General features: G+C 39.8%; 1 protein-coding gene across 1 annotated transcript; it reads right to left on the bottom strand.

Moving 5' to 3' along the window:
* Nucleotides 1–9,716: 9,716 nt before the first annotated feature.
* On the bottom strand, nt 9,717–11,809 carry LOC139480234 (uncharacterized). Its single transcript, XM_071263274.1, has 2 exons — nt 10,909–11,809; nt 9,717–10,537 (listed from the first exon to the last, which is right to left on the bottom strand). Exons 1-2 carry the CDS (start codon nt 11,594–11,596, stop codon nt 9,987–9,989), a joined length of 1,239 nt encoding a protein of 412 aa, XP_071119375.1. The 5' UTR covers nt 11,597–11,809; the 3' UTR covers nt 9,717–9,986.
* Between the last annotated feature and the right edge of the window lie 4,479 nt (nt 11,810–16,288).

Here is a 16,288-nt window from a genome sequence, read left to right as displayed (position 1 = left end):
TGGAGGCTGAATGTCATCACAATTGTGACTTCGAATGAGTTCACGTACTCATATCCCAGATGGCTTTAGTGAGGGATTATTTCGAGCTAGGTCTTCATCTCGAGTGATTTTGTCTTGCCATATCTTTTTGACCAAAGGGTTTGATGTTCGTCCCCAGAACGATAATATTGCTTGCTCTCTCCCTAGTTTCAATGGGAGTTCTCCCGTTTCTACTTGTAGTGCTTCTAGCGAGGTGCCTGTTGCTGCACCTGTGGCCAGCATTAGGGCCTTGTATTGTATTCTGTCTTGGCGCCTCAAGACAGTATTTGATGCTGAATGAAAGGCCTCACAACCAGTCAATTTTTTATCTGATAAGAGATTTGTAGAGGCCCAGCTAATCCCTCGATGAGCCCCAAGATGTGCCTGAAATTGCCCGTAATACGTTCAGGTATTTTGATTGGGCATTACTTACTCACTTACATATATTGGAGATTTAACGTGCACATTCCGACTGCAAGCGTATGTCGCACACGGGCCCGGCCAGGCCATTTAATGTGTTTCCGAAAAGGGGAAGTGAGTTTATGCAACCCAGGAGGGGGGCTTTAGGGGTTGCTTATATAGTAATTTTGAAATTTTGGAGATTTGGAATGAATGCCACGAATGGGTGGAGGACGAACTAAGGGAGCTGTGTGTGTTAGGTGGTTGTTAGATAAGGTAGTTCTGGTTTTAATATTATATTTGGGGTTGAAATGCGACTAATTAGTCCTGTTTTAATTACGTATATGCCTAAGGTTTTGAATTTTTCTAATTGATTTTGTGGATTTAGGATTGATTCTAGTGCGGTTTTAAGATTTAGGGTGGTCTGTAGTGTTGTTCGGTGTGTTTGGTAGTGTGTGCAGTGAATGAGTACGTGTTCTGGTGTTTCTTGTTGTTTGCAATGTGGGCAGTTTCCTGTTGTGTGTAGATTAGCTATTTTACGGTGATTATTTAGTTTGGTGTGGCCTGTATGTAGTTTAGTAATTATTCTGTAGTATTACAGAGTGTAGTATTTTTGGTTTAGTTAGGTTGTTTTTTTAGTACTTTCCTGATTTGGCTATTTGAGTTTTGGTATATATTTTGCCAATTTTTGTTGATTTTTTGTTTAGTGACACTTTTGATTTCTGATTTTGAGCTGGGTAAGTTTAAGCTTATTTCTGGGAGTTTAAGGGATGATTTTGCTGCTTTATCTGCGTTTTCATTTCCAAAGATTCCTACGTGGGCGGGGATACAAATGAACTCTATTTGTTTACCTGCCTTAGTTAAGTTGTTTGAGCTTTTGAGCATTTGATTTATTAGTTTGGGCCGGTTTTAGTGTTTTTATTTTTGAGGGCTTGTAGTCCACTGAGAGAGTCGGTTAGGCTGAGGATTTTGGGGTGTTTTTTAACTTGCTGATTATGTAGTGCTGAGGCCATGCCCATGAGTTCGGCAGTGAATATGGATTGGTTGTCTTGGTATTTTTGGTTGGTTGTGCGATGTGGACTCCGAAACCTGCGTGTTTTGAGATCGGATCTGAGGATCCGGGCATACTTACTTACTTACTTACTTACTTTGGAGATTTAACGTGCGCTTTCCGACTGACGCGTATTTCGCACACGGGCCCGGCCAGGCCATTTAATGTGTTTCCGAAAGGGGCGAGGGTGGTCTGTGCAACCCAAGAGGGGGCTTTAGGGGTTGCTTATATAGAATTTGGGAATTTTGAGATTTGGAATAGATGCCGATGGGGTTGGGGAGGAGAACTAAGGGAGCTGGGTATGGTGGATGATTGTTTGTTTTTGTGATTTTGATTTGGTAGGTTATTATGGTTTTAGATGCGTTTTATTAGTTCCGTTTTTATTAAGAATACGCCTAAGGCCTTGAAGTTTTCTAGTTTATTTTGTGGGTTTAGTATTGCTTCTAGAGTGAGAGCCTTGTTTAGATTGAGGGTGGTTTGTAATGCGGTTCAATGTGTTAGGTAGTGTGTGCAGTGGATGAGTGCGTGTTCTGGGGTTTCTGGTTGTTTGCAGTGTGGGCAGTTACCTGTAGTGTGTTTTTTAAATTTTTTTAGGTGGTTATTTAGGTTGGTGTGTCCTGTTTGGAGTTTAGTGATTACTCTGTCGATTTTTTTGGATGGATGGAGAATTTTTGGTTTGGTTAGTGGTTTGCTGAGCACTCTTTTGATTTGGCTATTTGAGTTTAGATATAGGTTATGCCATTTTTTTGTGATTTTTTGTTTGTTTACACTTTTAATTTCTGATTTTGAGATGGGTAAGTTTAAGCTTATTTCTGGGATTTTGAGGGATAGTTTAGCTGCTTTATCGGCGTTTTCATTACCGTATATTCCTACGTGGGCGGGTATCCACAAGAAGGTTATTTGTTTGCCTGCTTTTGTTAGGTCGTTGGAGCTTTTAAGTATTTGATTTATTAATTTAGGTCGGTTTTTGGTATTTTTGTTTTGGAGGGCTTGTAGTCCACTTAGGGAGTCAGTAAGTATTAGGATTTTTTGGTTGTTTTTGGATTCTTGATTGTGGAGGGCTGAGGCCATGCCCATTAGTTCGGCTGTGAATATTGATTGGTTATTTGGGAGTCGGAAGGATTGTGTGGTTTTAGTTGGTTGTGTGGTATGGACTCCGAAACCCGTGTGTTTGGAGGTCGGATCTGAGGATCCGTCCGTGTAAATGTGACACCAATTTGGCCAATATTTGTGTATGTATGCTAGTGTGGTAGTTTTAGCTATCCGGGCATTGTACCTCAGCTGCATTTATACACAAACGTACATATATCTCTTAACTTCCAACAATGGCCCGTAAACCATGTGTCATTAATTAAGTTGTGACTTAATCCCCATTGTTTTCAAAGGTTGGTGAACTAATTTGGTGGGAAATAAAAACCGTATTATGTCGGTCTCTCTGTAAAAGCAGAAATGTGTAGTTCTCAAAACATTGCTAGAAACACAAACTACTTATCTCCTTTGTTAAACTGTCAAATGAGGAATCGTTCTGTCACCTGTCTCCTATGGATTTCATTTGGCCCTGCTTACAATAATACCTCAAACTAGTATTACTTCAGAAGGACACTGAAAGGGGATTACTGTCGACAAGACAATTTGTGCTAATCTGTTTAATCTGGCTACAATAACGTGAGCCATTAATCCCTCTGTCTGTCGACGAACCCGCCAAACATGAGTCACGAAAGGTTGCACGAGTGTGTCTCAACAAATTAAATAATTGATTAGATGGTTAAGTAAATTGCATTTCTTTTGTTGAAAATGGAAACTATTATCCCAGGCGTTTTGTGTGACAAGGTATTTTTCAGAAGATGAAATAGCATTACATGTTTGACAGTGATGTCACACACAGTTGAACACCTTTGTTTCTCATCTCAAATAATGATACAGTCGAACCTCGTTGAATCGAATTGGACGTGTCGAATTCACGGTTGCCTCGAACTCATTTGGTAGTCCAAAATATCAAAATTGAACACAAGCTTCCCCTGATATTCTCTTTTTGGAGAGTTCTTCCATTCTTTACGTGATATCCCAACTTACGAGGGTAGTTGTGTTTGTGACGGGTGCCAAAGGTGGGGCGGGACACGCTCACCTTTTCACGAACACCTGGTATCATCACTATTTGATAGTGATGTATAAACACATGCTCATGATAATAGTCGGACTTATACAATCGACTGTGCTTTAGCAGGGATTTCTTATGAATATTCAAAGGGTTTTGTCGCTTTTATTAACAGTTACTATGTGTGCATTATTAAAACCATAGTGTAATGTTTTATTTGTTGGTCTTTATTTGTATATTTTTAAATTGCTGAACACGATGGAGCTGTGTGGTAGTCTTGTTTTTAAAAACTTTCTCTCGTCACGCCGAAGATGCGCTTCGATTTAATGTGTGAAGCCCATTTCTGGTATACCTAGCCTGAAATTGCTGGGATATTGATAAACTCGGCGTAAAACCATACTCACTCACTAATAATGATAGTAAATGTACAGTCTCGAATGTAGAATGATTATCATGGCGGAGTGCTCCCGTGTTCATCACGTGAATTTAACACATCTTCAAAATGAAGATGAGAGATAAACGTGTCAACGTGTTTTACAAATATGCTCAAGGTTATATGTTTAAAATTTACCTGAGTTTAATAACAACCTCTTCACTTTTGCATGGCTTTGAACACGCGAATACCCGGTGTCATCGATTTCAGTGATCCATTTATAGAATTGTAACCACTATTTTTCCTTTTTCGCTCAGTGGAATCTGATTCTGCAGATAATCGATACTGATTGTTCTCTAGAGTTGACATTTAATATTTGACACAATCCACTTACGCCCAATACTTACGCCTCGAACGTTTGTTTAGGATAGTTGTTTCATATGTTTGAGTACAAGCCGCCGTGTTCCAATTTAACAAGGTTTCTTCACACTGACCCTATTGGTTTCCCTTTACGTTTTTTTAGAAGGTCGTCCTTCAGGTTGTCCTGCATTCTCAATTCCACACTCAACGCTGAGAGGTCTAACAGGGGTGGCTAGGATTTTGTATCGAGATCAGATATCTTTTTTTAGAAAACACCTTGCAACAATGTCATTTTTTTTGTAGCAGGCAATTTCTCCTTTTTTCCAAAGACTGAAGCTCAAATATTTTTTTAAAGAATATTCGGAGACAATATTCGATCAAATCCCAAAGGAGTTGACCTCTTGAAGGGTACAATGACATAGGGCATTAGAGGGCATGGATACAACGACATAATTTAACATGGAGAAATAAGGGTATGGATTTGGCGACATAATTTACTGTTGGAAAATAAGGGTATTGATATAACGACATAGTTTACTATAGGGAAATAAGGGCCTGGATATAACGACATAGTTTACTATAGGGAAATAAGGGCCTGGATATAACGACATAGTTTACTTTGGTGAAACAAGGGCATGGGCACATCGACAAAGCTGGAAATAAGGGCATGGAAACGCCGACATAGTTTACTTTGGGGTTGTTAGGTGGTGGATATAACGACATAGTTTAACACAGGGACATAAGGGCATGGAAACAACGACATAGTTTAACACAGGGACATAAGGGCAAGGATTTAACGACATAGTTTAACACAGGGGCATAAGAGCATGGATGTAACGACATAGTTTAACATAGGGACATAAGGACATGGGTACAACGACATAGTTTAACACAGGGACATAAGGACATGGGTACAACGACATAGTTTAACATAGGGACATAAGGACATGGATGTAACGACATAGTTTAACACAGGGACATAAGGGCAAGGATGTAACGACATAGTTTAACACAGGGACATAAGGACATGGATGTAACGACATAGTTTAACACAGGGACATAAGGGCATGGAAACAACGACATAGTTTAACACAGGGACATAAGGGCAAGGATGTAACGACATAGTTTAACACCGGGACACAAGGACATGGATGTAACGACATAGTTTAACACAGGGACATAAGGGCATGGAAACAACGACATAGTTTAACACAGGGACATTAGGGCATGGATGTAACGACATAGTTTAACACAGGGACATAAGGACATGGATGTAACGACATAGTTTAACACAGGGACATAAGGGCATGGAAACACAGACATAGTTTAACACAGGGACATTAGGGCATGGATGTAACGACATAGTTTAACACAGGGACATAAGGACATGGGTACAACGACATAGTTTAACACAGAGACATAAGGGCATGGATGTAACGACATAGTTTAACACAGGGACATAAGGGCATGGAAACACAGACATAGTTTAACACAGGGACATTAGGGCATGGATGTAACGACATAGTTTAACACAGGGACATAAGGGCATGGAAACACCGACATAGTTTAACACAGGGACATAAGGGCATGGAAACACCGACATAGTTTAACACAGGGACATTAGGGCATGGATGTAACGACATAGTTTAACACAGGGACATAAGGGCAAGGATGTAACGACATAGTTTAACACAGGGACATAAGGGCATGGAAACAACGACATAGTTTAACACAGGGACATAAGGGCAAGGATGTAACGACATAGTTTAACACAGGGACATAAGGGCATGGAAACACAGACATAGTTTAACACAGGGACATTAGGGCATGGATGTAACGACATAGTTTAACACAGGGACATAAGGGCATGGAAACACCGACATAGTTTAACACAGGGACATAAGGGCATGGAAACACCGACATAGTTTAACACAGGGACATAAGGGCATGGAAACACCGACATAGTTTAACACAGGGACATTAGGGCATGGATGTAACGACATAGTTTAACACAGGGACATAAGGGCAAGGATGTAACGACATAGTTTAACACAGGGACATAAGGGCATGGAAACACCGACATAGTTTAACACAGGGACATTAGGGCATGGATGTAACGACATAGTTTAACACAGGGACATAAGGGCATGGAAACACCGACATAGTTTAACACAGGGACATAAGGGCATGGAAACACCGACATAGTTTAACACAGGGACATTAGGGCATGGATGTAACGACATAGTTTAACACAGGGACATAAGGGCAAGGATGTAACGACATAGTTTAACACAGGGACATAAGGGCATGGAAACAACGACATAGTTTAACACAGGGACATAAGGGCAAGGATGTAACGACATAGTTTAACACAGGGACATAAGGGCATGGAAACACAGACATAGTTTAACACAGGGACATTAGGGCATGGATGTAACGACATAGTTTAACACAGGGACATAAGGGCATGGAAACACCGACATAGTTTAACACAGGGACATAAGGGCATGGAAACACCGACATAGTTTAACACAGGGACATAAGGGCATGGAAACACCGACATAGTTTAACACAGGGACATTAGGGCATGGATGTAACGACATAGTTTAACACAGGGACATAAGGGCAAGGATGTAACGACATAGTTTAACACAGGGACATAAGGGCATGGAAACACAGACATAGTTTAACACAGGGACATTAGGGCATGGATGTAACGACATAGTTTAACACAGGGACATAAGGGCATGGAAACACCGACATAGTTTAACACAGGGACATAAGGGCATGGAAACACCGACATAGTTTAACACAGGGACATTAGGGCATGGATGTAACGACATAGTTTAACACAGGGACATAAGGGCAAGGATGTAACGACATAGTTTAACACAGGGACATAAGGGCATGGAAACAACGACATAGTTTAACACAGGGACATAAGGACATGGATGTAACGACATAGTTTAACATAGGGACATAAGGGCATGGATGTAACGACATAGTTTAACACAGGGACATAAGGGCAAGGATGTACCGACATAGTTTAACATAGGGACATAAGGGCATGGATGTAACTACATAGTTTAACATAGGGACATAAGGGCATGGATGTACCGACATAGTTTAACATAGGGACATAAGGGCATGGATGTAACGACATAGTTTAACAAAGGGACTTAAGGGCATGGATGTAACGACATAGTTTAACAAAGGGACATAAGGGCATGGATGTAACGACATAGTTTAACATAGGGACATAAGGGCCTGGATGTAACGACATAGTTTAACAAAGGGACTTAAGGGCATGGATGTAACGACATAGTTTAACATAGGGACATAAGGGCATGGATGTAACGACATAGTTTAACATAAGGACATAAGGGCAAGGATGTAACGACATAGTTTAACAAAGGGACTTAAGGGCATGGATGTAACGACATAGTTTAACATAGGGACATAAGGGCATGGATGTAACGACATAGTTTAACATAAGGACATAAGGGCAAGGATGTAACGACATAGTTTAACAAAGGGACATAAGGACATGGATGTACCGACATAGTTTAACACAGGGACATAAGGGCATGGATGTAACGACATAGTTTAACACAGGGACATAAGGGCAAGGATGTAACGACATAGTTTAACAAAGGGACTTAAGGGCATGGATGTAACGACATAGTTTAACATAGGGACATAAGGGCATGGATGTAACGACATAGTTTAACACAGGGACATAAGGACATGGATGTACCGACATAGTTTAACATAGGGACATAAGGGCATGGATGTGACGACATAGTTTAACAAAGGGACATAAGGACATGGATGTAACGACATAGTTTAACACAGGGACATAAGGGCATGGAAACACAGACATAGTTTAACACAGGGACATTAGGGCATGGATGTAACGACATAGTTTAACACAGGGACATAAGGACATGGATGTAACGACATAGTTTAACACAGGGACATAAGGGCATGGAAACACAGACATAGTTTAACACAGGGACATTAGGGCATGGATGTAACGACATAGTTTAACACAGGGACATAAGGGCATGGAAACACCGACATAGTTTAACACAGGGACATAAGGGCATGGAAACACCGACATAGTTTAACACAGGGACATTAGGGCATGGATGTAACGACATAGTTTAACACAGGGACATAAGGGCAAGGATGTAACGACATAGTTTAACACAGGGACATAAGGGCATGGAAACAACGACATAGTTTAACACAGGGACATAAGGACATGGATGTAACGACATAGTTTAACACAGGGACATAAGGGCATGGATGTAACGACATAGTTTAACACAGGGACATAAGGGCAAGGATGTAACGACATAGTTTAACACAGGGACATAAGGACATGGATGTAACGACATAGTTTAACATAGGGACATAAGGACATGGATGTCCTAAAAGCAGAGCTGGAGTTAAACCTTTTGGTCCCTCGTTTAACATAAAGAAACAGATCGGCAAGAAGGGGAGCACTTTTGGCGCCCATGGGGCTGCCTATTTCCTTCTTAAATGTCTTACACCCTTAAGTATAAATGTCTTTTATAAAGAATTTTGTAAGAATTATTTCTTTATATTGCAGTAGATATATCACTGCTTTGCTGTTGTTATTTTAAATATATGTCGTACACCCAACAATAACGATGGCATGTTTATGGATAATAACTTCCGTATTGTTTATAACGACGTTTCAGCCGAATGAATGTAGTGTTTTGAGGAATTGAGTCTTTTAAATTCAAATGATTCTTTAAAGTTGGTTTTATTTGATGTTTGGGTTTAAAAAATATTTCAATGATGAACTTATCATCATAAGCGAGTGAGTGAATGTTGTGTAACGTTGCATATTTAATCTATATCACAGCCGCTTGACTATACGTTCGGAACCAGACAAATCACAAGGTACTGGGGGTCTGTTCTGCCTCGGACTCGACTCTTACGACAAGCACCTGGAACAACCAAAATGGACAGACCGAACGACCAAGAGTCCAGATTCGTGTGTTACCTTTTTAAACTATGCATTAATATTCAAAGCACATAGCATTTAGTATTCGTCGGTACTCGGAATCAGCATGGGACCAAGAGGCAGCTAGAAATCAAACGACCATGTTTACCATGTTTTTATTTTGAAACTATATTTCAATATTAAAATCGCATTTCATCTTTTTTAACCAATAGCGATCGAAATAGACGAGTTCATAAAAAAACGTACGTTGACTGGGTCAAATATCTCTTCAAGCGCACCAGTGTATTGTTTACGTGTATTGTTGATGCCATGAATCTTTTGTGACATAAGGTCGGAATGACGTCACACTAGAAACGTCATTCCTGAAGATTGTTGACTTCATTCGACGCTGGAGCTTTCTTTAAGACGGTAATCGAGACCAGCAAATTTCAAAAGGATTAAGAAATAATGGGTGATAAAGAAATTATTACACTCGCATGGGAGTCAAACTGGTTTTACGAAGATCGTGTAAGATTTCATGTAATACCCTCGGAATTGCTCGGGAACTGCAAGAATTCTGACACTCGTTTCGTAAAACGCATTTGACACACATGCCCGTATGATAATCTTCATGTATCTTACAACATGTACATGCGAGTATCTAACCCGACAATATATTATGCATATTGTCAGTCATAAATTCCATAATTAACTACCAAACACCACTATCACTGAGTTCCTGTATATAGTTCAGGAGAATGTTCGCTTTCACGACATTCACTCCTAGCGCATAATGTGTTCCATCAAAGCTACGCACGCCGTCTGTCATATTAAATGTCTTTAAAATGGGTACTTTATATTCCTTCAGAAACTTCTCCATATCGCGATTGAATCGAAGGACGCGAGGCTTTGACTGTGTATCTGAACGTTTCAGAATTCCTGGAGCATTCATATCAACAAACAATACCTTTGGCCAGAGAGTACCAATTTTTCGTAACCTATCCAACGTTGGCTTCAGATATTCCATCTTCACTTTAGTGGAGTTATGATCCTCATTCATACCTATGCCAATTACAAACAGCGTCTTCCGGTAAGCTAAGCCTACAATGACGTCATTGATAAGTTCTGTCCAACTTTTGCCGAAGTTATGTTCCATCCAACTGAGAGTCAATCTGCCTCCGCATATATTCCATGGCCTTGAATCAAGAAACCTCCTACATCCGTCATCGAACATATTCATCCCAGAGCATCTGGATTTCCATGCTGAAAAATGGTAAGAAGGCCACTTACAATTTTGATCGGTACGTACGACTGAATATTCATGTGGCATTTAGAAGATGTGAAATTAAAGACAGGGTTGTCTTATGGATTTCAATTTTTGTTGTATTATTAATTCGACATTCTAGATGCATATTCTCGTACTTTATCAGGCAGTGGATAACGAATATCTTCAACGAAATGCGGGATTTAAACAATCCACATTACGCCCGTTACGGAAATTCTTACATACCGCTGATGGGAATGAAAAGTAGATGTTGTAATAAGATAAATATAAGAGTTTTTTTTCAGATTGCCTCCTCAGGGAGGGTCATGACAATAATATATGACGTTACCGTCGTTACGCAAATACTGACCTCGGGATTCTGTGGGTCTAACACCGCCGTCTTTGAAATTGCCTCGAACCGTCATCAGCAAGCCTGTGTAGATGTGTCGCACGAGGGAATCCCCAAGGAAGCGGATGGTTCCGCCGTCCAACAACTGACAGATTTGTTTGCCATTGTATCGTCGTGGTTGGCACCGGGGATCGGATGGTATCCAGGTAGAATATTCTGCGTGAATCTGCTGTCGAATATCCCAACAGTTGTTACACCGACACTGGGCTTCTGTCTTTTTAACACACTTGAAGTTGTAGCAGCAAGGGGTCTGTCCTGTAGGACTGCAAATTGCTCGAAGAAAAGTCGTTACGTTTGTGTAGCCTATGTTACCACATCGACTGTCATGTCTCTGAAGGGAATTGGGTACTCCTTTGTGGTTCAAGGCCATGTGATAAAACCGTTCTGATTGTCTACGTTGAGCTTCGGTAAGCTTTCTCGTCCTCCAATGACCTTTGGTCATGTTTTGCAGAACGCTTGGACATCTGGAGTTATAATTGTCCACTCTTATAGGATTAGGGGGATGAAATGCCGTATTTTTGGAGTCCAAAGATATCTCCAGGTTTCTGACTGGTTTAAAATGAGAGCTGATATAACCCATTACAAACAGAGTTGTGCCAAATACTGCCACTATCATGCCCCGAAATGAAGCAGCGTTTCCTTTTGCCATGGTTGCAATGCTAAAATAGGCTTTCCCACAAATACTGGTTGGGCATTGTACCTCAGCTGCATTTATACACAAATGTACATATTAAGTCTTAACTTCAACAATGACTAGAAAACCATTGCTACATGTGTCATTAATTAAGTTGTGACTTAATCCCCATTGTTTTCAAAGGTTGGTGAACTAATTTGGTGGGAAATAAAAATCGTATTATGTCGGTCTCTCTGTAAAGGCAGATATGTGTAGTTGTCAAAACATTGCTAGAAACACAATAATGACCTGCCAACAATAATACCTCAAACTAGTATTACTTCAGAAAGACACTGAAAGGGGATTACTGTCGACAAGACAATTTGTGCTAATCTGTTTAATCAGGCTACAATAACGTGCGCCATTAATCCATCTGTCTGTCGACGAACCAGCCAAACATGAGTCACGAAAAGTTGCACGAGTGTGTCTCAACAAATTAAATAATTGATTAGATGGTTAAGTATATTGCATTTCTTTTGTTGAAAATGGAAACTATTATCCCAAGCGTTTTGAATGACAAAGTATTTTTCAGAAGATGAAATATCATTAAAACCATAGTTTAATGTTTTATTTTGTTTGTCTGTATTTGTATATTTTTAAAATGCTGAACACGATGGAGCTGTGTGGTAGTCTTGTTTTTAAAAACTTTCTCTCGTCACGCCGAAGATGCGCTTCGATTCAATGTGTGAAGCCCATTTCTGGTATACCTAGCCTGAAATTGCTGGGGTATTGATAAACTCGGCGTATAACCATACTCACTCACTAATAATGATAGTAAATGTACAGTCTCGAATGTAGAATGATTATCATGGCGGAGTACTCCCGTGTTCATCACGTGAATTTAACACATCTTCAAAATGAAGATGAGAGATAAACGTGTCAATGTGTTTTACAAATATGCTCAAGGTTATATGTTTAAAATTTACCTGAGTTTAATAACAACCTCTTCACTTTTGCATGGCTTTGAACACGCGAATACCCGGTGTCATCGATTTTCAGTGATCCATTTATAGAATTGTAACCACTATTTTTCCTTTTTCGCTCAGTGGAATCTGATTCTGCAGATAATCGATACTGATTGTTCTCTAGAGTTGACATTTAATATTTGACACAATCCACTTACGCCCAATACTTACGCCTCGAACGTTTGTTTAGGATAGTTGTTTCATATGTTTGAGTACAAGCCGCCGTGTTCCAATTTAACAAGGTTTCTTCACACTGACCCTATTGGTTTCCCTTTACGTTTTTTTAGAAGGTCGTCCTTCAGGTTGTCCTGCATTCTCAATTCCACACTCAACGCTGAGAGGTCTAACAGGGGTGGCTAGGATTTTGTATCGAGATCAGATATCTTTTTTTTAGAAAACACCTTGCAACAATGTCATTTTTTTTGTAGCAGGCAATTTCTCCTTTTTTCCAAAGACTGAAGCTCAAATATTTTTTTAAAGAATATTCGGAGACAATATTCGATCAAATCCCAAAGGAGTTGACCTCTTGAAGGGTACAATGACATAGGGCATTATAGGGCATGGATACAACGACATAATTTAACATGGGGAAATAAGGGTATGGATTTGGCGACATAATTTACTGTTGGAAAATAAGGGTATTGATATAACGACATAGTTTACTATAGGGAAATAAGGGCCTGGATATAACGACATAGTTTACTATAGGGAAATAAGGGCCTGGATATAACGACATAGTTTACTTTGGTGAAACAAGGGCATGGGCACATCGACAAAGCTGGAAATAAGGGCATGGAAACGCCGACATAGTTTACTTTGGGGTTGTTAGGTGGTGGATATAACGACATAGTTTAACACAGGGACATAAGGGCATGGAAACAACGACATAGTTTAACACAGGGACACAAGGGCATGGAAACAACGACATTGTTTAACACAGGGACATAAGGACATGGGTACAACGACATAGTTTAACACAGGGACATAAGGGCATGGATGTAACGACATAGTTTAACACAGGGACATAAGGACATGGGTACAACGACATAGTTTAACACAGGGACATCAGGACATGGATGTAACGACATAGTTTAACACAGGGACATAAGGGCATGGATGTAACGACATAGTTTAACACAGGGACATAAGGACATGGGTACAACGACAAAGTTTACAATAGAAAAGTGAGGGCATTCGTGACAGTGTGTGCATGCTTTATGTCAAGCGCAGTTTTAGGAAAGGAGAGTTTGCATTTTGTGATTGCATGTTAATATACAGTTTGCGCGTCATAGTTGCGTTATTTGTTAAAAGACATAGCACCTAGTACCAGCTGGTTGTATTGTTATAATGCGTTTGCAACCAGGAATTGCCCCAAACACTTCCAAATGGAAAGTTGTCTTTGCTTCAAAAAGTGATGGCGCACATTTGTAAATCAAAACCCCAAATCAGACAATCATGTCTGTACTCTATTATCATTGACAGGACGCTAGATACAGCTAGACTACGATATTAAACATTGGTAACTCTCTTGACTAATTGTCCGGGTAGGGTTAAATACAAGCGTAAAACCCTTCTATAGCTACAAGAAATCTCTGCTAAAAGCAGAGCTGGAGTTAAACCTTTTGGTCCCTCGTTTAACATAAAGAAACAGATCGGCTGGGGTATTGATAAACTCGGCGTATAACCATACTCACTCACTAATAATGATAGTAAATGTACAGTCTCGAATGTAGAATGATTATCATGGCGGAGTACTCCCGTGTTCATCACGTGAATTTAACACATCTTCAAAATGAAGATGAGAGATAAACGTGTCAATGTGTTTTACAAATATGCTCAAGGTTATATGTTTAAAATTTACCTGAGTTTAATAACAACCTCTTCACTTTTGCATGGCTTTGAACACGCGAATACCCGGTGTCATCGATTTCAGTGATCCATTTATAGAATTGTAACCACTATTTTTCCTTTTTCGCTCAGTGGAATCTGATTCTGCAGATAATCGATACTGATTGTTCTCTAGAGTTGACATTTAATATTTGACACAATCCACTTACGCCCAATACTTACGCCTCGAACGTTTGTTTAGGATAGTTGTTTCATATGTTTGAGTACAAGCCGCCGTGTTCCAATTTAACAAGGTTTCTTCACACTGACCCTATTGGTTTCCCTTTACGTTTTTTTAGAAGGTCGTCCCTCAGGTTGTCCTGCATTCTCAATTCCACACTCAACGCTGAGAGGTCTAACAGGGGTGGCTAGGATTTTGTATCGAGATCAGATATCTTTTTTTTAGAAAACACCTTGCAACAATGTCATTTTTTTTGTAGCAGGCAATTTCTCCTTTTTTCCAAAGACTGAAGCTCAAATATTTTTTTAAAGAATATTCGGAGACAATATTCGATCAAATCCCAAAGGAGTTGACCTCTTGAAGGGTACAATGACATAGGGCATTATAGGGCATGGATACAACGACATAATTTAACATGGAGAAATAAGGGTATGGATTTGGCGACATAATTTACTGTTGGAAAATAAGGGTATTGATATAACGACATAGTTTACTATAGGGAAATAAGGGCCTGGATATAACGACATAGTTTACTATAGGGAAATAAGGGCCTGGATATAACGACATAGTTTACTTTGGTGAAACAAGGGCATGGGCACATCGACAAAGCTGGAAATAAGGGCATGGAAACGCCGACATAGTTTACTTTGGGGTTGTTAGGTGGTGGATATAACGACATAGTTTAACACAGGGACATAAGGGCATGGAAACAACGACATAGTTTAACACAGGGACATAAGGGCATGGATGTAACGACATTGTTTAACACAGGGACATAAGGACATGGGTACAACGACATAGTTTAACACAGGGACATAAGGGCATGGATGTAACGACATAGTTTAACACAGGGACATAAGGACATGGGTACAACGACATAGTTTAACACAGGGACATCAGGACATGGATGTAACGACATAGTTTAACACAGGGACATAAGGGCATGGATGTAACGACATAGTTTAACACAGGGACATAAGGACATGGGTACAACGACAAAGTTTACAATAGAAAAGTGAGGGCATTCGTGACAGTGTGTGCATGTTTTATGTCAAGCGCAGTTTTAGGAAAGGAGAGTTTGCATTTTGTGATTGCATGTTAATATACAGTTTGCGCGTCATAGTTGCGTTATTTGTTAAAAGACATAGCACCTAGTACCAGCTGGTTGTATTGTTATAATGCGTTTGCAACCAGGAATTGCCCCAAACACTTCCAAATGGAAAGTTGTCTTTGCTTCAAAAAGTGATGGCGCACATTTGTAAATCAAAACCCCAAATCAGACAATCATGTCTGTACTCTATTATCATTGACAGGACGCTAGATACAGCTAGACTACGACATTAAACATTGGTAACTCTCTTGACTAATTGTCCGGGTAGGGTTAAATACAAGCGTAAAACCCTTCTATAGCTACAAGAAATCTCTGCTAAAAGCAGAGCTGGAGTTAAACCTTTTGGTCCCTCGTTTAACATAAAGAAACAGATCGGCAAGAAGGGGAGCACTTTTGGCGCCCATGGGGCTGCCTATTTCCTTCTTAAATGTCTTACACCCTTAAGTATAAATGTCTTTTATAAAGAATTTTGTAAGAATTATTTCTTTATATTGCAGTAGATATATCACTGCTTTGCTGTTGTT

The sequence above is a fragment of the Haliotis cracherodii genome, unplaced genomic scaffold, assembly GCF_022045235.1.
Source record: "Haliotis cracherodii isolate W230 unplaced genomic scaffold, xgHalCrac1.p SCAF_4, whole genome shotgun sequence".
Taxonomy (NCBI): Eukaryota; Metazoa; Mollusca; class Gastropoda; order Lepetellida; family Haliotidae; genus Haliotis; species Haliotis cracherodii.
The sequence above is the reverse complement of the archived record's forward strand: the minus strand, read 5'-3'. Positions and strand labels throughout refer to the sequence as shown.

Bases quoted from the DNA above. Each gene is read 5' to 3' on its own strand.
- LOC139480234 (XM_071263274.1), bottom strand. From the start codon at position 11,596: ATGGCAAAAGGAAACGCTGCTTCATTTCGGGGCATGATAGTGGCAGTA. The intron at 10,538-10,908 runs GTCAGTATTTGC...ACCATTTTTCAG, and splicing joins TAGACCCACAGAATCCCGAG to CATGGAAATCCAGATGCTCT.